General features: G+C 41.2%; 1 protein-coding gene across 1 annotated transcript in view; it reads left to right on the forward strand.

Moving 5' to 3' along the window:
* Positions 1–26,653, forward strand: part of znf462 (zinc finger protein 462) — a 52,203-nt gene extending 25,550 nt beyond the window's left edge. The window contains exons 3-13 of the mRNA XM_083929495.1: positions 144–5,371; positions 5,971–6,105; positions 8,541–8,965; positions 10,281–10,399; positions 11,890–12,087; positions 15,289–15,547; positions 15,700–15,839; positions 16,931–17,154; positions 19,931–20,252; positions 20,923–21,061; positions 22,116–26,653. Of these exons, the coding sequence (XP_083785621.1) occupies positions 144–5,371; positions 5,971–6,105; positions 8,541–8,965; positions 10,281–10,399; positions 11,890–12,087; positions 15,289–15,547; positions 15,700–15,839; positions 16,931–17,154; positions 19,931–20,252; positions 20,923–21,061; positions 22,116–22,335 (7,409 nt within the window). The 3' untranslated portion in view covers positions 22,336–26,653. The remainder of the gene's footprint in view (positions 1–143; positions 5,372–5,970; positions 6,106–8,540; positions 8,966–10,280; positions 10,400–11,889; positions 12,088–15,288; positions 15,548–15,699; positions 15,840–16,930; positions 17,155–19,930; positions 20,253–20,922; positions 21,062–22,115) is intronic.
* Positions 26,654–26,961: the final 308 nt, after the last annotated feature.

The raw sequence follows: 26,961 nt of genomic DNA on the forward strand, positions 1-26,961 counted from the left end.
AAATATCTCTTCATGGTAGAATGATTTTTTTTCCTTTTTTTTTTGGAGGAGCACAAATTAATGAGTTTTTCATTTGAGTTTAAATCAGTGTTAGTAATTTACTATTTTCTCACATACTTTCTTCTTTTTCTATCTTTTTTTAGGCCCCACCTCTACTGAAAACGCAAACCAAGCACCACAAAAGCAGACAGCTGAAACCCACATGCCGTTTTACCAGTGCAAGTTCTGTGTCCGTTACTTCAGATCTAAGTCATTCTTAAGAAACCACACCAAAAAAGTGCATAATGTTGTAGAGGAGGATTCAGATGCAAGCATCTCCTCACAGACAGCTAAGCAGCCCAGCTACACCGTTATAATGCACAATGACAATTCAAAAGTGTATTCCTGTCAGTATTGCACATACAAGTCTCCACGCAAAGCAAGGATAATGAAACACCAGCTCATGTATCATCATAGCAAGGTTCCTTCAGAGAGCGCTGGAGATCCTTCAGAATGCGCAGAGACCGGGGAAGGATCGGACTCAGCCAGTGGACTCATGAAGGGAACATTTGCCTGCGAATGGTGTGATTATCAGACTGACCAGAAGGACAGCTGGACTAAACACGTGGTGAAGGAACACAGTGACAAGGTCAAGATAGTTTCTGGCGTCGTGGAGCTGGAGGGGGAGGCAAGCGCAAGCTCACCAAAGCCGGATTCTCCCTCTGCTTCCCAAAGCCCGACTAGATCAAAGATGAGTTTCGCTGATGTTCCTGAAAAAGAAGAGCCGGGAGTGAAAACAGCAGAAATCACGTCGGACAAGTCAGTCCCAGAGATCTCATCCTTTCAATATGCACAAATGAGTGCAGCAACACCCAACAGCACAGGTTCCTCCATTTTGTCCAAGAGATTTGCTTCATCTGACGCCTCAAAAAGCATCGTAGAGATGGACGCCAACTTGCTCAACGAGGAGGACTCTCGTAGCAGCTTAGAGGATGACGATGAGGAAGAGTTGGGCGACATAGATGATCCCAACTATACTGGGACCCTGTCAGCAGATGCAAAGCAGCTTTTGACTGATGAGGATAATAAATTACTGGAGACAAAAGGAATACCATTTAGAAAGTACATGAACAGATTTCAGTGCCCCTTCTGCTCCTTCCTCACCATGCACAGGCGGAGCATCTCCCGCCACATTGAAAACATTCACCTTTCTGGTAAAACCACAGTGTATAAATGTGATGAATGCCCGTTTATTTGCACCAGCCCTCTTAAACTAGGCACGCACAAACAGAGCCACATATCCTCAGATTTAGACACCCTGGACTTAACAAGTGAGAGTCCAGATCATCACAGTGACAGCACTGCAGAGCCAGTTAATGGGGGCAACATAAGCTCCAAAGTCAACGGAAAAAAGATGACCAGCACACCGAACGACCAGCAGAACCCTCATCGCTGCACGCTTTGCAGCTTCTCTACCACCACTCTGAAAGGTCTGAGGGTTCACCAGCAGCATAAGCATTCCTACTGTGATGACCTAGATCCCACTGTCTTTGAAAGCCAGCTGACAGACCAGCCGGACTCTGAAGCAGACGCTTCTCCAATCTTCCTGCAAAAAACACAGACCTCCATTTTAGGACTCGCCACTAAAAAGCCCTTAGTAACAGGGAAAAGAGCCCGAAAGTCCATAAATGACTTACCTTTGGATTTGTCCTCGGTTAAGAAGAGAACTCGAATTGATGAAATTGCCAGTAACCTTCAAAGTAAGATAAGCCAAAGCCAGCAGGACATGATCATAAACCTAGATGACATGGATGATGAAGATGCAGGAGAAAATCACACCAGTGATGATAAAGAGGGTAGAAATAATGACAATATAACCCCTGTCTTCACTTATAACACACAACAGCTTCAGGCAAGAGAGTCTCACGAGGGCGGCAGAATAGGGAAAAGAAAAAGCAACCCTAAGTCAAAACCTAGAAACATCCCTATATCCCTGACTCTCTCAGATGATAGTGAAAACATATCTGCTGACCCCAGTGACATTGCTATCCAAGAGAATGCTGATTATTCGGAGGAACCAGGAGCTGCACGTTTCTACTGTAAACACTGTGATTACCACAATAAATCAGCACGTAGCGTCAGCACCCATTATCAGAGGATGCACCCTTACATCAAGTTCAGCTTTAAATACATCCTTGACCCCGAGGACCAGAGCGCGGTCTTTCGCTGCTTAGAGTGCTACATCGAATACACGAATTACAACGATCTGCACCAACACTACATGGATCACCACCCTGAAGCAAGCAATGTGCTCAACTTCAACCAACCAAATCTGGTTTACATGTGCCGCTTTTGTTCGTACACAAGCCCAAATGTCAGGAGCCTAATGCCCCATTACCAAAGAATGCACCCGACAGTGAAAATCAACAACGCTATGATCTTCTCCAGCTACGTAGTGGAGCAGTCCCACAAAACGGGTGAATCGCAAACTCTGAGGGAAATATTAAACTCTGGCCCCAAGAATCTGAACTCAGCCTCGTCAACTCCTAGGTCCTCCTCCAGTCCAGTGCCCAAAACGGTCTCCAAGACCCCTGAAGCCAGTGCTGAGGCAGACCCTCTCAAAGAATCTGTGGGTAGCAATGTTGTCGTCTATGATTGTGATGTGTGTTCTTTTGCTAGTCCCAACATGCACTCGGTTTTGGTCCACTATCAGAAGAAACACCCGGAGCAAAAGGCATCTTATTTCCGTATACAGAAAACCATGAAGGTTATCTCGGTGGATCAGTCGCAGCCTATTGCAAACTCTTCATTTAATCTCAGCATGGCTACGCCTCCAAAACAACAGAGCGCAGCGCTGTATGGGTCAGATGAAGAAATGTACTACTGTAAACACTGCGTGTACAGCAACAGATCTGTTGTTGGTGTGTTGGTCCATTATCAAAAGAGACATCCAGAAGTAAAAGTGACAGCAAAATATATCAAACATGGCGCCCCCACCCCTAGTTTGATGAAATTAATGGATGAATTGCAAATTGCAGCTCCCAAACAGTTCTTGAAGCAATTTCAAAACAACGGTCACGATGGATCTAACAACACAAGCCCTAAACCGGGAAGTGGTGAGAAAGGTGAGGACGAGCTGTTCTTTTGTCAGCACTGTGATTATGGCAACCGCACTGTAAAAGGAGTGCTCATTCATTACCAGAAGAAGCACAGGGAAACCAAGGCCAATGCTGACCTTGTACGCCGTCATACTGCAGTTGTTCGGAGTCAGCGCGAGCGTGCACAGATGGTTCAGTCGAGCAGTGTCTCTTCTGCCTTGATCCCTGCCCCTCCAGACCCTGAAAACACTACGCCCCTTCGCTCCCTGAAGTGCAGACACTGTTCCTACACCTCCCCCTACGTCTATGCCCTAAAAAAGCACCTGAAGAAAGAGCACCCCACTGTGAAAGCCACAGCTATGACCATTTTACATTGGGCTTACCAAGATGGCATACTGGAGGCTGGCTACCACTGTGAGTGGTGCATTTACTCCCACGCTGAACCCCAAGGTCTTCTGCTCCATTACCAAAGACGCCATCCTGAGCATAACGTCGATTACACATACATGGCCAGCAAGCTATGGGCAGGTCCGGAGACCACTCAGCAAGGGGGTAATATGGAAACTAAACATTACAAATGCAGAGACTGTGCCTTCGAGGCCTGTACAATATGGGACATCACTAGTCACTATCAGGCCGTCCACCCATGGGCCATTAAAGGGGATGAATCTGTGCTTTTGGATATTATCAAAGGAAATGGCTCAGCTGAAAAGATCCACCAGGAGGTTGCCAAAGAACATGTGTCTTTCAATTGCCAGTCCGTTGAAGATGATGGCACGTTGGTCATTGTCACCACACCTCAAGAAAGCAATCCCCATCCTCCGCACCCACGTCTTTCCATTTCAAACAATCCGTATCAGTGCACTGTATGTCTGTCAGAGTACAACAGTCTTCATGGTCTGCTCACTCACTATGGAAAGAAGCACCCAGGCATGAAAGTAAAAGCTGCAGATTTTGCACAGGAGGCAGACATCAACCCCAGTTCTGTGTATAAATGTCGTCACTGTCCGTATGTAAACTCCCGAATCCACGGTGTCCTAACTCACTATCAGAAGAGACACCCATTAGTGAAAGTCACTGCGGAAGACTTTGCAGATGATATAGAGCAAATCCCTGACCTCAATGAAGGAGACGACAAGTGCAAAACTCAGAGGCAAGGCTACGGCGCATACAGATGCAAAATGTGCCCGTACACGCATGGGACACTGGAGAAACTCAAAATCCATTATGAGAAATATCACAATCAGTCGGCCTCTGAAATGTTCTCCCCCTCTTTGACATATTTCTCCACCGGTAAAGAAACAGACCCAGTAGCCGAATGCAGTGCTGGTAATATATCAAGCGCAGCAAAAGCCCAAGAAGTCGGTGAATTGGACCTTGGCCACTCCCAGTTACCCATCAATAAGCCTGAGAAACATGCTATATTCAAGTGTCAGCTCTGCAAATACTTCTGCTCCACCAGGAAAGGCATCGCTCGTCATTACCGCATCAAACACAACAACGTCCGTGCTCAGCCAGAGGGTAAAAACAATGTCTTCAAATGCGCTCTGTGTCCATACACAAACCCTATACGCAAAGGCCTTGCAGCACATTACCAGAAGCGGCATGATATCGATGCCTATTATACCCATTGTTTGGCTGCTTCCAAGACAATGACCGAAAAGCCTAACAAAGTGATAGCAGCCCCGCCTCCAGAAGGGGACAATTCAGAAATGAGTGAAGACTTGCGTTTGGCTGTGGAGAGAAGAAAGTGTTCTCTTTGCGCCTTCCAGGCCTTCAGCAGGAAGAGCATTGTCTCACACTACATTAAACGCCACCCAGGTGTCTTCCCCAAAAAGCAGCACGCTAGCAAGCTTGGTCGCTACTTTACCGTTATCTATGCCAAAGAACCCGAGAAGATTGCTGACGGTGCAATGGCAGAGGATGACAAGGAAGTGCTGGAGGCTCAGCTCGAACCCGAACAGGACAGAGATGTTGAATGGCTGCCGTTCAAGTGTCTAAAATGCTTCCAGTTGTCCTTCAGCACAGGCCAGCTGCTCTCTATGCACTACAACGACCACCACAGCAACGACTTGAAGAGGGACTTTGTGATGTCGCCCGGTCCTGGGGATGAGGACTCTGAGTTGTACCAGTGTTCTCACTGTGAGCTGAAGTTCCTGGCTCTTCCAATTCTGGCCAAACATCTACTGAACCACAATGAGGAGTTTCATAAGAGGGCCATGAGGCAGGAGAGGAGGAGGCAGCTGCTCAGCAAACAGAAAGCTACAGAACTACCTGAGATCAAACTGGAGAAGGTGAGCATAGATATGAGTCTCCCTTAAAGAGCTTTTAGCTGAAAGAATAATACTGGCATACTTTAGTTTTACCTTATACAAAACATTTTCAGCTACTGTAAGCTATTACTGTGCATCATACTACAGCTGTTCCTTAACTCCTCTGACTCATGGTCCCATGGTTTTGGAAAACGGCTCATAAAGGCACATATCATGTCTCGCTTAGGGTATTGTTTAGTCCATCATGATGTGACTTTATAAGCTCACAATCAGTGCCTAAAGTAGTCATGTTCTGCCAAAATTAAATTAGATAAATTCATATTTCAAACTGCCACATTATCACCAGGAATATATAACAATGAGAATTAATTTCATAATAAGTCAGTTAAAAATACCATTGATTTAATTGAATGTATAATTGTAATTCTTATAGAGAAGAAATTGTAATATAATCTCGCTGTGGCCAAATCAGCAGTTATTGTCCTTAAAAGGTTAAATAATATATTTTAAATGAACATCTTTGTCTCAGATCATTTTCAAATACATTTTAAAAAGAATTCAAACTTAAAAGAAGATGAAAACTGTGAATAAATAGTTTTTTTATCATTCTTTTTTAACAGGAAAGCCCTGTAAATAAAGCTCCCATAGGATTCAGGTGTAACTTCTGCATAGAGATGCATCCCACCCTCCGAGCCATCTGCAACCACCTTAGGAAGCACGTCCAGTATGGAGAGGTCAAAGAGGGACATGTGAAGGTAAATGCAGCTGGATTTATATTCAAATGTATTTTATACTGTTATAGTATTTGTCTTAGGTCTGAAATATTTCCATAGTAACTGTACACATGTCAATGTCAAAACATTTATTAAAGATAAACCTTCTAGTTTTATTTATTTATGGCAAAATTAAAAAGCATTTATTTTCCACAATAGCAGATGTTCTTTACTTGTTTTTAAGATGCATTAAAGGAATAGTTCCGAATTACATGAGACGATTGATATCATTTTCATATATGTCTGATATTTGTCTGACATAAAGTTACGACTACCAGCTGGTTAGCTTAGCATAAAGGCTTAAGCCTAAGCTTTAGAGCCAAGCTAGTGGTCCCCCCCTATGCTAAGCTAATCTGCTGTTAGCTGTAGCTTCAAATTTAGTGTACAAATTTGAGAGTGGCATCAATCTTCGTCTTTAACTCTTGACAAGAAAGCAATTTCCCAAAATGTCAACAAATCTCACAGCTACCATACTTAAAAGACCCACTTTCCCCTGTCTCCTGGGGTGTGTGTCTTGTAAACTAACTCCTCATCCTCCCTAGCTCTGTGGTGATCTGTTTTACTGGACTTGGATTCTGTTTCTCATTTTGTTTATTACTGATGGTGGCTTCTGGGTAGACATTCTGTCAGCTTTCCCCAGAGAAAACAAGCAACACTCTCCCATTGCAGGGGGGGGTGACCGAGTGGTGAGCCATAACTTTTAAGGCAGCGGTGGGTAACTATTTGAACATTAGTATTCCACAGAGGTTGCCAGTGAGGGGAAGAGGCCTAAGGATCCAACGCCTCCCTCAAACGGAGGCCTGGTTCTTCCTTCAGACACTTTTTTAAGATCTACTGTATTCACGCAGGCAACTGAGGTCTACTGCAGTTTTTCCGTTGCAACACTGACTGAGGTATATATTCATTAGTGTAATGTGAAGCTAATGCCACGTGCCAGGGTTAAGGGTTAACTGATGGACCACAACATCTCTACCAGATGGAATTTACCGGATGTTTTACACATCGCAGAGGGTAAAAATTAATTTGGCCTTTAGTAGTATAATTAATACCGTTTCAACTCTAGAAGTGCAATGGTTTGTGATGCACTTGGATGAAGAACTGGCTGACCATGCAGTTAGGGCAGACTGGATGGCAAGGTTGGGTCTGTGGATGCCACATCTTATTTATGGCTGCATGAAGTGCAGGGTCAGGTCCTTCCACAGAAAGAATGAGCTTCCTCGGGGCAATAAAAGAGTCACGGTGATTGTCTGTCTACAAAAACTAGCCAAGAATCCAGCAGATGAAGAAAGAGGAAAGAGGAAATAGACAAAGGCGTTTTGTTGTTGGATGAGCCAGTGTGCAAGGTCTTCTGTTTTAGGTCCTTATATGTTTTATTAGATACGTTTCGTATCTTTCCAATTCTTTTCTGGGTTATTTAGCATCAGCAGTAGCTAGTAATGAAGTGTGTCAATTATAGGACTGGATGCATATTGTGATTGGTCTTATTCTTAGAGTTATATGGTGGAAATATATATATATTTTTTTTTTTTTTTTTTAAAGATGGCGAAGAGTTTGAATGATATGTTACAAATGTCCTGGACAGATCCGAGGGGGTTGAATTTTCATGTCACATTTCATTTGGATAGTGCAATCCACTAAGTATGGTGTGTCAGTAAATACTAGACTACAGAGTTTCAGGGCAGGAGTGGAGTTGGCCTACGGTCAGGGTACAAAATTAGCATCATCCCCTAGCCAAATGCTGTTAAAATACACAAGTGTCTGGTCAATTTGCTTCATTCACCAGCCACAAAAACAATGGTAAAATTTGAACATTCGCTAGCACTTTGGCCAGTCGAAAATGTAAATTTTGCACCTTATCTAAGGTTTGCTTACACGGTCAGTCATGTTTTTCATTTAGAAACATTTTCTGATTGAAACACTGCAGCTTTGAAGCATTTTGGACAGGTGTTTTGGATGTTTTAGGAAAATGTGCTGCATAGAGTGACATTTTAGGTCTATGATATACCCACATGTTGATCGTCCAATATTCAGCCCCTCAGCATAAATGTTTGTGTGTGACTGAGAGAGCAGTAACTAACACTTGAACAAAAATGATTGCGCCGATGCAGCAGAGAGAGAAACAGAGGTTTTAGGCAGATGCTTAACTGTTGCTCATGTGCTGTTAACATGATTTGCCTGATTTAGGAAAAACGGTTAGAGGTGCCAGCCTCCAAGTGATACTTCAGTGAACAGCTATTTTTGTCATCTGGTAGCTGATTGAGTATCAACATTGGACCATCCAAATAAATTGCTGTCCTTAATCTTTCTCATTTTATTCCAGAGTTGTGCATCTGCATAACAAAAAGGCTGCAACAAGACAAAATCAACTAACAGAAAGGTTACTGAACATCCGCGACTTCTCCTCTTTCTTTTTGCAGCAGGAAGTCAGCGAAGTCCCCCTGACCCTGCCTCCAGAGAGCCTGACTAATGGGGACCTCGAGGGGGATGAAGCAGCTGAACACGACGGCCTTGAGAGACCCGCAGCTACGATGATGGGCCCACCCTTGGTTTCCACAGCTTCTGGCGGTGCTGCTGTTGCCTCAGAGACACTGGAACCAGAAAGGGATGTCGTTGAAGGGAGGGCAGCGGCCCTCGTGGCTGCAGCGAGGGCTGTGGCGTCAGGGGGTGAACTGAATCAGCGATTAGCAGCAGGGGGTCACCCATGTGCCCAGTGCGACCGCGTCTTCATGTCCATGCAGGGACTGAGGTCCCATGAGAGGAGCCACTCAGCCATGGCGCTGTTCAGCAGAGAAGACAAATACAGCTGCCAGTACTGCCAGTTTGTCTCACCCTTCAGACACAAGTAAGTAGGGAGGAGCAGAGCCTATGTATGATACCTGTAACACTGTTTCTACAGTGTGTAGGATGGTACTTTAAGGAGTAAATTAGACACACATTTGTTCGTTCAAGCCGTAATGCTTAAGATGTCAGTACTGGTTGATTTGGCAACATAACATTAATACTAAGGAAAATACTTAAAGATGATTTGCTGACATAACATTTCAGAAAATGTTGTTTTGTAGACTCAATTTTGTTGAATCCAGTCAGCTCTAACGAGTATCCTGCGTCAGCTTCACAATAAAAGCTAATACAGTTTTGCCAGTTAAATGCTTTCATTGTGAAAGAGCATCAGTAGGAAATGCTCGGTATAGATTGGCATTGACTTAACACCGCTGTGATATAACTATGGGAGAGGGGACAGCAAACGGTGATTCTGAGATTGAAATGCATGAATCCTTCATGCATGTATAGGTAAATACGCTACGTACCCCGTGTATTGAGAGCGAGAGAGAGACACGTGAGAGTTTCTTTCAGGACTTTTGCAAATAAAGACACCAGCAGTGGTACAATCAATAGTGTGCAATATGTAGCCTTGGTGGCAATATGTTTTAAAGTCTCACTCTTATATACCTTACCAGTCATACACTAGCTGTTCTGCAAATCAACTGGATGTTAAACTAATTTTGTACACAGCACAAATTTACACCTTTTTCTGTTTACCCATTTACAATCCCTTTGAATCCTCAATCTTCTCTACGATTTCCTGCCTCCTAGGAGAGTAAGACAAACATTGGAGCGAGACAGACATTTTGGTAGTGTGATTTGATTTATCCATCATAGAGACACAGAGAGAGAGAGGGGAAGAGAGAGTCCTCATCTCCTCTGAGCTTCCAGGTGTAATCCCTCTGTACTGTATGTGCCCTGACCCAGAAAGAAGTCGCATTCCCATGCCACCTAGGAGGCGGGCATTAAAAACACAGCCACCGTCCCCACAGGCGCTCACACGCTCACTCCCACCAAGGGATTGTGGGTAGATGAGTTCACCCCACGGCTCCTTGCTTTGTAGTCATTGGAAATGTGCGGCTGTTGTTTGCGAGGTAAACAGAATCGAGAGCTTAAGATGCTGCTGAAAAAAACCCTGCTGTTGAAACCATCAAAGTGGATGCTGTTGACTAGAGCTCTCTCTCTTTCTTTCCGGTACTCTATTCTTGTCACTTTCTCTCTTTATCTGCTCCCCTTTTGTCCTCATTCCATCTATTTTTTTGCTCCGTCTTTTATCCTCTTATCTCATATCCTCCCTTTTGTTTTTATCTTTGTGTATTTTGTCTCATCGCCAGTCTGGACAGACATGTGCAGTCTCACCACGGGCACCACAAGCCCTTCAAGTGCAAACTCTGCCCCTTTAAATCTGCCTACGCGAGTCGCTTGAAGAGCCACCTGCATAAGGCACACACAGGTAAAAACCGACACACACACGCACACACACACACACACACACACATACAGTACATTAAATCACATCTCACAGCTGTATCCATGACTAACGAGGTATTCCCGGGCCAGGATAGCAGCCTCCTGTTTATCATCTTCCACATAAAGATGCTGTGCTTCATTTAGATTATCATGCACTGTGCAACCCGTGGATTAGTTGGACAAGCAGCTTCAGCTCCCCACCAAGTACATTAGAGTCATCTAATTAAGCTCCAAAAGTTGGATTCAGATTTTTAGCACAAACAGCCAAAGTGAATTTATTGTTAACATTGTAAATTTGGGAGTATGGTGCTGAAACCCTCAGCGTGTTTCAAAGGGAAATGCCTACAGGTGTTTTTAGTTAGTTGTGATTCTTCCTCTGTGATAGTTTTTTTTCTAAGCATTACATTTTTTTTATCACTGTGGCTCAGTTCTTCTCCTGTGTGCCCTTGCTTTCAGTCTAACTTCGGATAAATGCATCCACATTCAGTCTTAATCCAAGCGTGTTCTTTCCAGAAATGCCTTAATCGAGAAGTAGTTTCATTATTAACCCACTTCTGGTATGAATATGCTATTGTCTGTTTAGATTTATTTGTATGTGATCCTGTTTTGTAGCCACTGGAAATCAGCACCAGCTATAAATGCTGCGATACATTGCATTGGGTAGTTGTTGTACGATTCTCTATCTATATGTTTCCATCCCCATTAAATAAACATGAAATGTAATGAAATTTGTATGTAATAGTGCCACTCTTCAGGATGTTGCTTGCATGAGGTTGTTAAGAAAATATATTCAACAGCTACAGGAAGCAAGATGCTATAAATCTCCCACGGGTGCATTCAAAACTCTACCAACTCTCCCAGCCAGAAACACACACACACAGTAGCCAACGCAGCATCATTAATCATATACTGTGACAACATAAATCAAAGGAAATGTCTGGTCAGTATATATGACTGTAATTTGTGAGTCTGAAATTAGCCGTTGGCATTATATGAAATAATGTCCTTTGTGCGTGGCTCACCAACCTTTATTTAAGCTAACAAGCTTCATGCTAATTTTGGAAAAAGTTCCTCAATATTATTTCGCCTGCCCTTCAAACTCACCTCCCTCTGGCAGTGTGAGACGACAGTGTCCATGTTTACATTCAAAGCTTTTTATACTTAGTCAACTAAAGTAATAGCAGTTTCACAATGTAGCACTTGTGTTTCTATTTATGTCTGATACCTCAAGACATTTCTAATACTCATTGCAGCTCAGTATTTTTTCTATCCAAATTACTTTAATTAGTCTGAGAGGAGCATTAAGTGGCATACAGAGGGGAATAGTTTTGTTTATGGTGGAGGATGTTTATTATCTCTGTGTTCATTATAAAGAATCTTTTTTTCAGATCCTCATCTAATAATGCCTTTGTGCGGTCATTTCTTTTATATGGCAGTCAAGTTGTTGACCTATGTTTCTTGGTTTTTGTGCAGGTGAACAGCACACATATAAGTGCTTGTCGTGCCCCTTCTCCTCTATGACCATCAGTCAGCTGAAGGAGCACTCTCTGAGAGACCATGGTGAGGCCCTGACCCTCCCCAAACTCCGGGCTGCGACCCAGGCTGCTCATGGCGCCCTCAGGCCCTCACGGCTGGCCAGTAACACAGAGCAGACTTCCTTGGCTCTGGATGGTATGACATCCTGCTTAATGTTATTTGTTATTGGTATAAGATCATATAATAAGGCTTTTTAGGCCAGATTTGGAAAATCTCAATTGAGCATCAAAGCTGAATCTATTGTAAAACACAATTCCTGAATATAAAATAGTTTCTTAGCTTTGGAGGCAAGTGGTTGGATAAATTAAAAGAAATAATAATATGTTTTTAGAATTAGGCCTATATCATCTTGTCTGTATAGTGTATATAATATATTGAATATAACGACTGCGATTGTTTTTATTTTATTGGTACTACAAATATTATTTTACTTTGATCTATAAAATCATTTAAATTAAAAATAAACAAGTAAATATAATCAGTGAAAACTTAAAGGGTATTTCATTCACACTCTAATCTTAAAAGGCAAAATTTGGACAAAAATTAAACATTTTCTGGTTGGCCTTTTTTTCAAAGGGGTTTTTATTTTTATACTGATAACATTAAATTTGCTATAAATGCGGAGAATCGGCAGTTGAGGATCACAAACCCGATTGGGATGAAGCACGTTTTTATGCCTGTCCTCGTCTGGTGGGAGGGGCTTAGGACAGAGAGGGAAGAGCTGCAGGAGGAGGGCTGTATTTTCAAATTCCAGAAAACTGTCTTCCCCATCTTTAACTGTCATAGTGTTTGAGAAGGTGTTGTGCACACAGATAGAGAGAAAGTAATTTGAGATTACAGGAGTCTGACGACACCATTTGTGACACCTTTTACTGAATATTCAATATCAAAGAGGCACCTTCACTGTAGGTTGGTGCAGCAGCTATCTCCTTGATGTGATGCCATGTTTTAGATGTTTAGTGGCTGTGCAGCCGCTGCTTTAGCTTGCAGACTGTTCTTGGCAGCAGCTGTCACCTTGCTGCTGGAGCTGTGGAATCTTCCCTGGAGCTGAAGCAGGGCAGCATTCCTCAGTGCACCAACCACCACTGTCAGCTGTGCCCTACCAAGACAAGTGAAGCATTGAGAAAGAGCAGAGCTGACATATTGAATGTCTCTCTAAACTAGCGACCTTCAATTCATTGTGTAAAATTCAGATATTTGCAGTGAAAGTGGAGGGTTTGTTCTCGAAAATGACGAAAACCAAAGTTATTTGAACTCTCACCTTTTTTTGATGCTTCGAGGTCATCGTAAATATATAGATAATACATATATCTGCTGCCCTGTCTTCTCCAACTCTTTACAGAAGTATTCCAGCTGTCTTTTATGAGCTGTAATAGACAGTTAATCCATTCAAGAAGACACACCACCACCTTACGACAGAATTTGATCTCCATCTGTTATCTCATCTTCATACATATCCACAATGCAGTGAGGATATTAAAAGCATGAATCGGCATTGTTTGATTTGTGTGGATTCCTCTGCCTCTTCTGCAAAAGTGAGAAATTGGATCTCAAGCATATTATAAAGTAAAAGTTTAAAAGAAAAGTTATTTTTTTCCTTCCACACTTCCTCATACTTTGAGTGCTGAATGAGGCATTTTTCACATGGATAGATATTCTATTAGTGTCACTGTGGTTTATTTATTGATGTGTTGGAGGCTCAAAGTAGGGCGAGAAGATGAGCTTGCTAGTGATATTATAGACTCTTGAGAAAGGGAATGAGGAGGGAAAGAGGTAGGGGACAAATGAGGACAGTGATAGACTTCTGCCTCCCTAAGAGAGGAAAGGATCAACTGCTGATAGCCTTTTCTAAAATATTACATTGTCTTAATTTCTTCAGATCATCAGACATCTCTCATAAGCAGAAATGAAACGGAAGATGAATAAATTTGGAGACGATACATAAAGTAGGGTAAATTCCATCCCGCTGTGCCAAAAAGTGTGTTGGAATAACATCTTAGAGTCTTGGATGTACAGTGACTCTTGTGGGTTTAATCTAGAGCCCAAATCCTCTTGAAATGATCAGAGAGGATATTATTTTAATTTTGGCGATAATGTGTTCTTGTTGGGGTGTTTACCTTCTGTCTATGTTTTAATAACCGTAGAGGAATATATCATAGACTGTATATGAAGATGGACAACGCGGCTCCACTTCCTCCCACTGTCTAAAAGTGAAGTCAAAATATGTCGCTCGACCAGTCGCGAGTCGCTCACAGCTGTCATTATAATGTTTCACCCCGTTTTTACAACATCAAATAATTAATTTAAATTAAACTTATTAGACAAATGATAACTTGTGCATGCATTAGGGTGATAATAAAAAGAACCTCAAATGACTGTACCCATGTTCCATCCACTAACATGGTGGGGGCGGGACTTATGACGTGTACTGCAGCCAGCCACCAGGGGGCGTTCAAGATTTTTTGGCTTCACTTTCAGGGAGCAGTCAAACTGTCCATCTTTATATAGGCTATCGTCTATGGAAAATACTAGTAGCCTCTAACATGTGTTTTTCCTCTGGCCCACCTCTATAAAAGAGTAGCAGCAGGTCCTGAGTGCATTGATTTCAATTCCAATAACCGTTCCTTTAGCATTGTAGCCACTGAAGTAAATATTGAACCCATCATTCACATGCCACATCTCTCCTAAATATTCTGAGATTGAAATGGCATTTTTCAGACGGACAAATTAGGACAAAAGTAACTTTATGGGAAACAGATTTGTGTCTCAGCAACTAACTCTCGCGAGATCTGGGAACACAGCTAAGCTAAAATCAACTAACTTTCACAAACGCCTCAGATAACGCATTTTCTTAATGCTTAATATGGCATTTAGCCGTGTTAATATCTAATGGTAGCAGAAAACGCCACACCCACTTAGGAGACCGGAGGTGTTTACCATTTCATTACATTGGCACAGCTTGAAACACGCTAAATTGGGGGGTGGTGAGTTGAATAATGGGTTACAAAAGAAGAAATAAGAAAGTTCCGCTACATAAATCTGTATTAACTTTTGTCCAATCTTTGCTTTTTTGTGAAATCGTTTAGTATAGTCTGTGAGCCTCAAGCTATTATTTAATTGAAACCATCTGAAACGTTTAGAGGGGAAATGTCTCTTTGCCAGGAATGCTAACAACATGGAACGAAACATGGCAAGGAGCCTCAATTAGACACAAGCCAAATGGTTAGGAAAACTGTTTTAATCTTAAATAATGCATTGTTTTTGATAAGCCGTGCCATTTTCACTTGAATTCAAACTGTATGTTTCCATATATTAAACAGCCTTTTCCTCTCTAAGATCCGTCATACCTGGAGGAGCCAGCGGATGTTCGTCAGCAGCTTAGTCATTACCAGCTGGCCTCCCGCAGTCAAATGTCTTCCGGCTCAACACCTGGTGGCTATACAGTGGCTGATCATCGACCAGACCACATCCTCACTTGTGAGTTCTGTGAGTTCAGCTCTGGATACATGCAGAGTCTGCGTCGGCACTACAGGGACCGCCACGGTGGCAAGAAGCTCTTCAAGTGCAAAGACTGTTCCTTTTTCACCTGCTACAAGTAAGGAAAGCTTTCAGCAGAGGAAAAAAATGGAAAATTGAATAGTGTAATGTAAAAACTAATGTATTATGACACTAGAGAGACAAGCACGGGGTAAATCCCCTCGAGGGTTGAATGAACCTTCTCTCTCTTCGTCTCTGAATCTATTTCAGGAATACCATCACCATGCATGTGGAGGCCGGTCACAACAACAATGCACCTGACAACTTCTCTAAAGACCTGCGCTGCCCTCTCTGCCTCTACCACACCAAACACAAGAGCAATATGATTGACCACATTGTCCTGCACAGAGGTACACACCATGCAAAATTGAACCAGGGACTTGTAAACTTTTAAAGAATTATGAAACATTTTGGGGGATCATGCTTAGCATAAAGACAGGAAACGGGAAAACAGCTACTGACGGACAATTCCTGCATACATTTTTTTCCGTAGTGTGGTGATGTCCTGTCTCCCCTTACTCTGCCTCTGATTGGATAGTACTCATTGCCTTCCTTGGTTGGGTTGGTTGGATTTAGGCATGAGGATTAAGATTGGTTAGGGTTAGGGTAATAATACTACCAGGGTGAGCCAATCAGAGACAGAGTAAGGTGCGTCATGCCTTCACCACCTTAGGAAAAAAAAAAGAATCCTCCTGTGAAGTGAAAGGAAGGGAATCACTTAGCTTGGCCAAAAAAAGCGCTAATATATCCGACTCTTAATTACAATTTGGAGGCTGACCTGAATGTTTTTTCCCACTTAGCTGCTTGTAACGGTTTCAACGGTATGATGTGAATACAGCACACACACATATCGCAACATTTTTACGCCACAATTTTTATATGGATTAAATAAACAAGATACAACTCTTTAATTAGTGAGCTGATTGGCACAATGTTTTTTTTATTTTACACGCAAACTATTTCCCCCTGTTTTCAGTCTTTATGCTAAGCTAAGCTAAGCTAAGCTAACTGGCTTAAACATCACACAGACATCAGAGCGGTACATCTATGTTCTCGGCAAGAAAACAGTTAAATGTATTTCCCAAAATGTCAGATTATGCCTTTAAATGCTACCACAGTCCAGTGAAAACCTTATAACTCTAGTGTAGGTGACGGTTATGACTAAATGGTTTAAGAAAGTTCTACAAAGCTAGAGCTTATCAAACTTATTTTCTGAGTGGTCAACAAACTGAACGGTCTTTTTTCTCCTGACGTTGACATGTATGTTGTATTCCTTTGTAAGAAGTGTAACCATATTGCAAACAAAGTAATAGCCAGTAATATAAGCTGTGATAAACAAGTGAAGCTACTGATTAACTGAATAATTAAGGCCTATAGTTTATGACAGCGTTCATGAGAACTGAACAGAAAGGTACGATGCTCTCTCCTCTTCTCTCACCAGAGGAACGTGTGGCTCCGTTGGAGGTCAGTCGCTCCAAGCTGTCACGCCACCTGCAGGGCCTTATATTCCGTTGCCACAAATGCACCTTTACATGCTCCAGTGACCAGGCCCTGCAGCTGCACCTGCAGAAGCACGCTGAGATCAAACCCTACCAGTGCCAGCTCTGTTATTACGACAGCAGTCAACGGAGACAGCTAGAGGAGCATCTGCGCCTTGAGCACAAGGTCAGTGGAAGTCCATAAATGATCCAAATGAAGTTTTGTGTAACTACATTTAAATTGATATAAATTATACATAATTTATTTCTACAATATAATTGGAGACTTTCCAGCGTGTCTCTGACAGAGTCTTATTGCACGTGGTTTACTCATAAGAACATGTTTTAATAATCAGCCTGCTTAATGGCTGTAACATGAGAACGTTTACAGCTTAAACACAAACCGTTCAATTCATTCTATATGGCCTTTTCTGGTTTTATGGCAGGTAAGTAAGTCGCCTTGGATAAAAGCGTCAACTAAATAAATGTAATGTAATGTAAAAAGGTCATTTTGAGGTCTGTGCCAATCAATTGTCTTTATTACTTCAGGATATTATGCCAAATTCAATTTAGGAACCAGCTGCTGGATTGTAAAACAAAAAACAGACCAAACAGATCCAAGCAATTAAAAAAAAAAAGTAGTGATGCAGCTTTTTAAAGAAATTATATTTATAGTCAGGCAAGTAAACAGCAACTACTGCTACCTGTTAAAGGGCAGTAACAACTCAGGCTTTGTTTATTTGGTAATTTTAGGTCCATACAAGCTTCAGTAAGTACTGGAAGCTCTTTGCCTGCATCTTCACTTATGACAAAAAAGAAGCTGAAAGGTTTTTTTTAGTAGCAGTTTTAGTATAAAAAATGATACTCCTCTTTTGATACCACAACAAAAACACAAAATAACATTATTCAAATTAACAACCTGCACACACTGCTGGTACAGAAAAAGTAACTGAACACATACCAACACACAGTTGATTTTCTTCCCTGTTGTTTATTCTGTGCAGCCTTGGGTTAATCTGATTGTAGATCTGCGTTCTTTTAGAGCTTTCGCACTTTCAGTACTATTGAATGTGGGTATCGTATTGTTTTAAAACATGTTATATTGAAAAGCATCTCTATTTTTGGCTACCTTATAATACAATCCATGTCAGCCCTCCTTAAATTTAAGCAGGGAAAATCATGTATTGACTCTGCGGTATATGTTTTTGAACAAGGAGATCCTAATTACAGTGGGACCTGAAGCTAATAAAGAAACATGAAAGTATGTAAACTCCCCGTCTTAATTTCTCTGAACGTTCAGAGTCCTTGTCAGCGTATTTCACCATATTTAGGTGATTTATTAAAACACCACGACAACATTGCTACACATGCGTAGAAATCCAACATTAAACTCTAAGCTGCGCCTTGACAGACGAGGAGATGATACAGGAACAAGATGAAGGTGCATACATACCAGATTGTTAGAGCTTCCGTATATTCTGACCACATCAAGGAGAAGAAAGGTTACATCTCTAAGTCTGTCTTAATGGGTATAATTTATGAGATGATGTAAGAAGGCAAATGGCATTTTAGAAGTTTAGAGTACATTAAATTTAAAAGGGCGACAGGTTATCGTTGTTCAATTGTTTACATGACTAGATCCCGGATTTTACCCAATGCATGCTAGGATAAGGACCCGCCCTCCTCTAACCTGAAATGGGAATAAGCAGGTATAGATGATGGATGAAGGGATAACTAACATGCTCCATATACTGATAATAAAGATAATGTGTTCATACTCTCTCTTTAGTGGCAGACATGAGACAGAAATGAGATAGAGACGATAAATCCACCACCACTGATCTGTGTGTGAGTAAGTCCCTGAAAAAGTTTTTGCGAGCCAGGGCTATAAAGGTTTTAGCTATTCAGGTCCCGAGTGCCAGAATATGTCATCTGTGGATCTTGGAACCCTGCAGTTGTTGTGAGGGAGGGACTTGATATTCGATGACTTGATATTAGTCACGCAGCATCTCTCGAACTTGGGAGGAGAAGGAACACCACATCATTTGAAGGAATGTTTATGTGCATATTTTTAACACACCTTTCTCACAATCTGGCAATGAAGTGGTGCTACTTCAGATGTTATGTGAGTGTAGATCAAGGTCACACAGTTACTACAAAGTTACTGCACACCAGACGAATATGTTGGATTAAATACTTGAACCTAGAAAGCATGCACACCATCGATCCCCTTTCACAATTACGAGCCTCAGATCTGCCTATATTTACATACTGTATAGAGAACAGGGTACAAATAATGTTTGTCTATATGGATTATATTTGATGAAAGTATGAGGACCAGAACATCCTATATAAAGTGAGTACAAGTGATTAGCAGTGTGTAGCAGCTTTAGGGCCTTTAACATGTAGCTGAAGGTCAAAAAAAGGTTCAGGAAGCAATGAAGGCAACCTTGAAGTACTTTTTTTGCTATAGGGCTAATGTGAATGTATCCCTCAATCTTGTAAAAGTGTAATGTTCATTGTTTACATGCAGTTTAAAGGAAGTATGAGAGAGCAGGGCTCCTCTTGGGTTAGACAGAGAGCTGATGTTTATTTGTGGTAGGAGGAGTGGAAGAACAGACAGTGGCACTGCTGGGAAGGATGTTGCCATTGTCAGCGTGTGGGAGGGGGGGGTGTGGGAGGAGGGAATTGCTCAGAAAGGGTGACATGATTTGCAACAGTATGCATAAGCAATGACATGAGCTGGTTCTGGTTCATCTCGTGTTGAATTGTAGAGCATACAAATACACCTCTGGCTCGAGGGAAGTTCAGTTTTAAACGTATTAACGTTGTTGAAATTCACTTTAAGAAAAATGAAGACCTAAATACACATACATTTGATGCATTGTGCAAAGTTTTTACAAGATGAATGCTGATCAGAGCATACTGCAGCAGACTGATTAATACCTCCTGTTTCTAATCAGGTTATTCGAAATTTCGAGCTAATGGGCCGTGTCAACCTGGACCAGCTAGAGATGATAAAGGAACATGTGAGCAGCGCAGAGGAGGAGGAGGAAGATGCAGAGGTCATGGAGATGGTTGGAGATGGAAATGTAGCTGCAGAGGAGGACGACGAGGAAGAGGAGGAGGACGATGAAGGAATGGAGATGATGGAGAACATAGTGGAGGAGCAGAGAGAGGTGGACGATGAAGAGATAGAGGACAACCTCAAAGAGGAAGAGGAGGAAGAAGAAGAATATGAAGAGGATGTCAGGGGGGTGGAGGAGGAGAAGACAAGCCTACAAGGTAAATACAGATTAAATCATCTTTGTTGCTCTCCTGTGTTTCATATTATCTGCTCATTTGAATCCTCAGTCTAGACAGTGTCCATATCCAAAGGATAATTTGTTCCAGACTGTCAAATACAACCACTGATGTTTGTTAAAAGAACAAAGGTATACCTCACACCCAGCCAGTCAAGACCAGAACTTTACTGAGTATTATTTAATTGCTGCATATGAGCCTACCGCACAACACATTTATGTACAAAACCTTTTGGGATTGCACTCTAAATGAGCATCTGCTGAAACCGTTTTTCCTGTCTTGTTCTCAGTAATTTTATACCAAATTGTTATCAGTGTGGAAAATCTCCTGTGTCCAATTTTAAACTAAATAAATGGGCCCGTAAGTAAGAAAACAATCATTCTCACAGAATATTGGATGCCCCGTGGCATAAATATGCTTTTTAAATGTGTTTAAACTAATTTTCATGAGCAGAATTTTTCTTCCAAAATAGCCCGTCTTTTAATTCTGAATTGAATTTTGCATTTCATTCATCTAGAATACATTGACTAGTAATGGTTTGCCCACTTAAAGAAAGTAGAGTTTGTACCAATCTATTGTATATAGCAAATGGGAAATAAGCACTTGTCAGTTTATTCTGAGATTGTCCAATCAATTGAACTCTATTTCCCAGAGGTCCTTGCATCCCCCACAAGCAGCAGCAGCAGCAGCTCTGCACCAATCGCTGCAGAGAAGCGTCTTCCTTGTGAGTTCTGTGGCCGCTGCTTCACCAACAACCTCGAGTGGGAACGCCATGTGCTTCGACACGGCATGTTAGTATATTTTCTTGTTCTCTGCACCCATTTCGTGCGTGAGCTCATGTAATTTCCTTATATAGGTAAGGTCAGTTAGGTTGCTATGATTAGTGGATTGTCAGAAGACATATATAACTGGGTGTTGTCAGCATAACGACTGATATTAGTCATGCAGCATGGAACTTGGAGGAGAAGGAACACAACATTGTTTGAAGGAATGTTTATGTGCATATTTTTATTACTCACCCTTCTTATGCATATCATCATTTGGCAAAGAAGTGGTGCTACTTCAGATGTTATGAAGTGTAGATCAAGGTCACAAAGTTAGTACAAAATTACTGCACACCAGACAAATATGCTGGATTAAATACTCTTACTTCGGAAGAACCTTAAAATCATACTGTCAATCCACACTGTCAATCCTTTGTACTCACTTTAATTACGACCCTCAGATGCTGGTAAACCTAGATGTTTCCATACTGTATATGGTAGCGATGCTTAATTGAAACAGGGTTCCCCATGCATCTCCCAGCAGCATGCGGCTGAATCAGGTGCTTCTCAGCTGAAGAACAGAGAACTTCCAAGAGAAAAGAGAGGACTAGAGCACACTTATTCATTTTCAGCCTTTAATAGTTTAAATGGAGTTTCGTCTGTTTGCACCATTAAAGGCTGAAAATTAATCAGGTTGCCTTCATCGCTCTTGTTCCTTACTCTCATTTTGTGTGTGAACTTATGTACTTTCCTTAAGTACGTTAGTTAGGTTAGGTTGCTATGATTAGTGGATTGTAACAAGATTTTAATAACTGGGCGCCAGCGTAACAATAGTAATGTAGATCATGATGATTACTAATGAGCTGACCCAAGGGCAGCTTATAGATGGAGAACAGTAATGGACCCAGGGTTGAACCCTGAGGAACATCATGAGTGAAATGGGAAATGGAAGATGGCTTGTCTGTAGACTTTTAGTCCAGTTTTATTAGTGTATATCTGAATATTTAAAATCAAGCCACCTATGTCATTAGTCTTATTGTTCACATATTAAAAAGCTCATTTTTGCTCCCTCCCTTGTTAGGACGGTTAACAACAGCCAATTGGACACCAGCACCACCTCCGCAATAGAGGCCTCAGCTTCATCTTCCACTGGCTCCTCTGTCTTGATGGACACAGGATTGGACCTGTCCAGCAATGGCAATGAGGAAGGGAACCCTGCTGATCTGTTACTGAGAAGTCCAAGCCAGTATGTGGAAGACAAAGAAAAGCTTGACACCAAAAACGATCAACAATTTGGTTGAACTGATTGTGGCCTCTTGGGATACTGTGCTAGAAACTGGTTAGGATCAACACTGAGTTGGATCTAATAGGACGTCAAAGGAAACAAAAAGATTGAAACTGAGAAAAAAAAAGTGACTTCTTATGAGTTGGCGCATTACTAGATTTTAGGTGTTACATATTTAAGTATTAGATTGTGCTGCATAAAACGGCTGAGCTCTTTAAACGGGCAGTCCCCTAGGACAGATCTTAATATATTGGTAACCAATAGTGAACAGAACTCTTTATTGCTGACATTCTGGTCAAATCTACAGTGAAAGATCCCACCTAGATAAAACTAAGCTATTTATGAAGAAGAATGTTGTCCAAAATGATTAACTAAATTTAGTACTTTATTATTTGAAGCACCTTTTACACTCCCCCAAAACAGGGGTACTGTAAATGGACCCAAAAGGAACAAACACGATATGAAAGCATTTAAAACCTTGGCCCACTGCAGAGCTACCTTTTCTCATTTCTTGATGAAATTTGAGACTTTGTTCATCTTAGCCTTGTGTTAAATGTGTAGAAGTATTCCTTGAGAAAGAGTTGCACCTTATCTATTTTAGTAAAACCACAAATCCTGTTTTCTTCATGCGTAGAAATACTGACAATTTCCCCCAATGTTTGTAGCAAATTGCTATATTTTAGGTCTCTTAATATTATACTACGTATAAGCCTTCAGCCTGTGGCACCCTTCATTTTTTGACTGTACTGTTTTATTGTCCAGTAATTTCACTGATGAAATCATGGAAATAATGGGATTAGTCTAAATCTCCCATCCCCTGTAAGATATCAAGTTGTTTGAAGTCCTGGTTAAACAATGTCACAGTTAACCTGTGCAGATCAATATAATAACAGAGATAATGTGTGTCATGACTGTATCCACGTGATATAGGTATCTGTTAAGCTGCATAGCAAGAGTTAGCCCGGAACACAACAACAGTGGCCTGATATTTGTCCTTATGATCAATAGACAGAGATTACACTTGTCTTTTCAGTGCAAAATTAATAATATGCCAGAATCCAGCTATGGGCATCCACAAATGACAATTACTGCGACCACGGCTGAGCCTGTGCGTAAGTGCCTTAACATGCAGTTCCTCTAATGGCCACTTAATGGCTTTCCTATAATTGCTTTTTAAAAAAAACAAAAAAAGAATTTAGAAATCACCCACCGTTCTCTCTCTCAAAATGTAGGTTTTTTTTCACAAGAATTTATGGCCTCAACAGCTAATTTCACTCATGCTAATGTGTGCCTTATCTGAAATTTTGACAGTCAAAATCAGATTAAAGATTAAATGAGAGTCAACTTTATTGTAGACACACAGAGTGAGTACCAGTGCAACCGAATGTGGTGTAGCATCTAACGAACCAGCTAGTGCAAAGAGCGGCAAAAAGGATGTTGAGACTTAAAGGTTCTATATATGAGTTTTGGACATTAATATAGCAGAAAACAACAATTTGCAATGTAAAGCTATAGTGGAGTAATGGCACCCTGAGCAGAGGATGAACTCACTCTCCCTGTGTGTGTTATAATCCCAGTATCTCTGCTCTTTTGTGGCCGGGCCGGCACATAATAGTGCGCGAGTCCCCACCCTGTGAAACTGTTGGCCCTCCCTGTGTCTATAAAGAGACTTAGAGAGTGACCTCCAACGCAGCGCTGTAAAAGCAAGGTGGCAGAATGTAGGTCGTAACGCTCAGCTGAAGGCGAACCTCCAGACTTTCCTCCACCTAAGAAAACTATAAACGTCTCTGACAAAGAGAGAGAAGACCAGAGTCAACCTTGGTCTGGTGTTTCTGAGATGGAGAGCCTTCCGAGCTGCTAAAGGGCTCCAGCTTGACTCAGAGGTGGCTTTTCTTCTCGCAAAGGGAGGGAGGGAGAGAGCTGTGACTGACACAGCAGTTTATTTAGGTGTGAGATGCTGGTGCTCTCCTGCAACATCTAGTGGTTCTGAATTTGTATATAGAACATTTTCAAGTGTTGGTTCGACCACATTACAAAAATACATTCTCATCAACCTGTGGTATTCAGCCATGCAGATATCTTTGGTTTATTTGCCAAATACTTGAGATATCCGTCTTTGAGATTCATGCCGATCCAATGGAAGTGGATGGAATTTAATTTGTTATACTCAAAGCATTAAAACAAATTGAGCAGCTTTCACTGGAGCTTCTTTCTACCAGATAAGTAGTCCATATAAAAACTGCTGATAGTGTGTTCTGATTGCTTTACTATATATTATGGAAAACTATTTATGGAAAGAAATGCTGCTAAGTGTGTTTTTTTAATGCTGTGAGTACCACAAATGAAACTCCATAATAAACTGGTTATGTTTGGAGCCATGTTTGCTTGATTGACAGATGTCTCTGCCTTTCACAGTCTGCCCTAGCGATTAACTCAACTCCATCCAGGTCCCTCCACATCGCCCAAATTCGGATTTTTAGGCTCCAAATGACTGACAGGCTGGCATTAAGCATTAAACTCAAATCTTTGCTTTTAGACGGCCCTTCAGAAACTTATGGCTGATGCCACAGACATGTTTTTCTACAGTCTGTGGTCCAGTTTTGAAGCAATGGCATACACTGAAAAGACGAGTGTAAACGGGTCAGAAAGCCCTATAAAAAATAAAAAATAAACATCTTTTTCCAGCATATATAGAGTTTTTTTGCAACTGGGACAGTATATTGAAGATTGGCTTTTTAAAGGTGTCAAATCCCCCAACTTAAACCCCTTTAAATTCTGTATTGGCACAGCTGTTATAGTCTGCACATGTGTGCTTCATTTTAGACAAAGTTGTCATGTTACTGTTGATACTGACAAAAGGCAGAGATTGTATTTGTTGGAAGTTGCTGCTTGAACGCCCTAAAGCCTTACAGAATAATAAATGGCAATTAAGTCAAATAAGAAAGATATCCAATTCCAATAAGACCAATAAGAAACGTTAAACTATCCGAAATAAAATGGCTGATATCTACAATATCACAACACAATTGATGTCATTGTGTTTTTGGTACCAAAACATTTACCAAGCCTGCTGTGTTTGCTGCTGTGATTGTCTTTCCTGAGAATTGAACCCTTGATGGAAATGGGAAATTTGGGTTTGGAACCCAGGCGAACCACATGTTTGCAGCCATGTATAGAAATCAAAACTACTTGTTGAGTGTTTGAACCGTGGTGTTTCAGAAAGGATACTTTAACCCTTATTTTCCTTTAGGTGTTCTCATTTTAAAAAAGAAAAAAGAAAAAAAAAGGAATCTAAAGATCATAGCTAACCCTTAGGGGCTTTTTGAATCCCCAATCCAACATTATTACTCTGTTGTACAATGTCTGGTTACAATGAAAAATATCTCGTTTTTTGTACTGTAATGGGAACGAGCAGATAGGAAAAGCAGTGTGGTTGTACAATATTTAAACATGCAAAAGGAAAATGATGCAGTTCTCTATTAATGGCCAGGACTTTTATTGTGAAGAACAAAAACATGGAAAAGTAAGAGACAAGAAAAATATGCTCCTTTGGAGGCATTAACCTAAACGGCTTGGTCCTTTTCTGGGCTTGGCCACCATCTGGGTTCCCAGTCGACCTATAGATCACTCTGAGATCTATCTGACTCGTGTCTAATCCAACATCTGACACTCCATGACTAGTAAGGGCATTGGCTAACTTGCTCAAAGTGGGTCTGCCCGTAGTCTAGCCAGTCAACAAGAGGTGGGAATGTAGCAGCCCCACTGTGCTCTTCAGTCCCGGTAAAAGCTTCAAAAACCTGTTGAGTTGGTGCTGAATCTCAAAGCCCTTTTTCTGTTTTTCAGGACCAGCTTGTAGCTATTTTAAAAGTAAAACTGTTGTTGTAGAAATAAGCTTTGTACGGCAGATTGTTGCCCAGCTTGAAAGCCCAATGTTAACCAGATGATAAATTGGGACAATCTGGGTAAGGAAGCTGTCAACCCAAAATTGTTTGTTGTCCTGTGATCATTTTAATAGATAAACTATGAATCCCTCACTGTGTGCAGTCTCAAGACTGTAATATTCCCAGTTTACCCAAAGTTAAGCCCCTGCTGACAACACACTGGATACTTGTATATATGTTTAGTTTGTTTCCGGTGCGTTTCTCTTTTCAGACAGTTTTCTCCATAGTTTGACACTAGAATCTCTCCTTCTTGCCTTTCTTCCCATATAAATCTGATTACCTGATGGTGGGTTGTGATGTTGCCTAGAATGATTGTTTACAATTTTATTCCATTTATCTCTGGATATTCTGTAAATATTGTAATTCATTGTCTTTTTTTAACTTGATAATAAAGTTATCAGATAACGGTTGATTGCGTCTATCTCCTCTTTCTACAGTTCTATTATGTGAATTCAATAAGGGCTCTGAAATGTGACTTTCCCCAACTTAACATGGAGATGTTGTGGGTTAAATATAGAATTGTGAGGACATGCTGAACTTTTACTTTATAAAATATCTCTTTTATATTACCGCTCCCTCATGTTTGATATGTAATGTCTGCTTTCCTCTCAATCAGTGAATTATGAATATCAGTGTAGACGCCAAACTGTTAAATTTCCTTGATAAGCAAGCTTCCTGAATAACAAATGGAGAATTATGTG

This window comes from Echiichthys vipera (assembly GCF_963691815.1).
Source record: "Echiichthys vipera genome assembly, chromosome: 16".
Taxonomy (NCBI): domain Eukaryota; kingdom Metazoa; phylum Chordata; class Actinopteri; order Perciformes; family Trachinidae; genus Echiichthys; species Echiichthys vipera.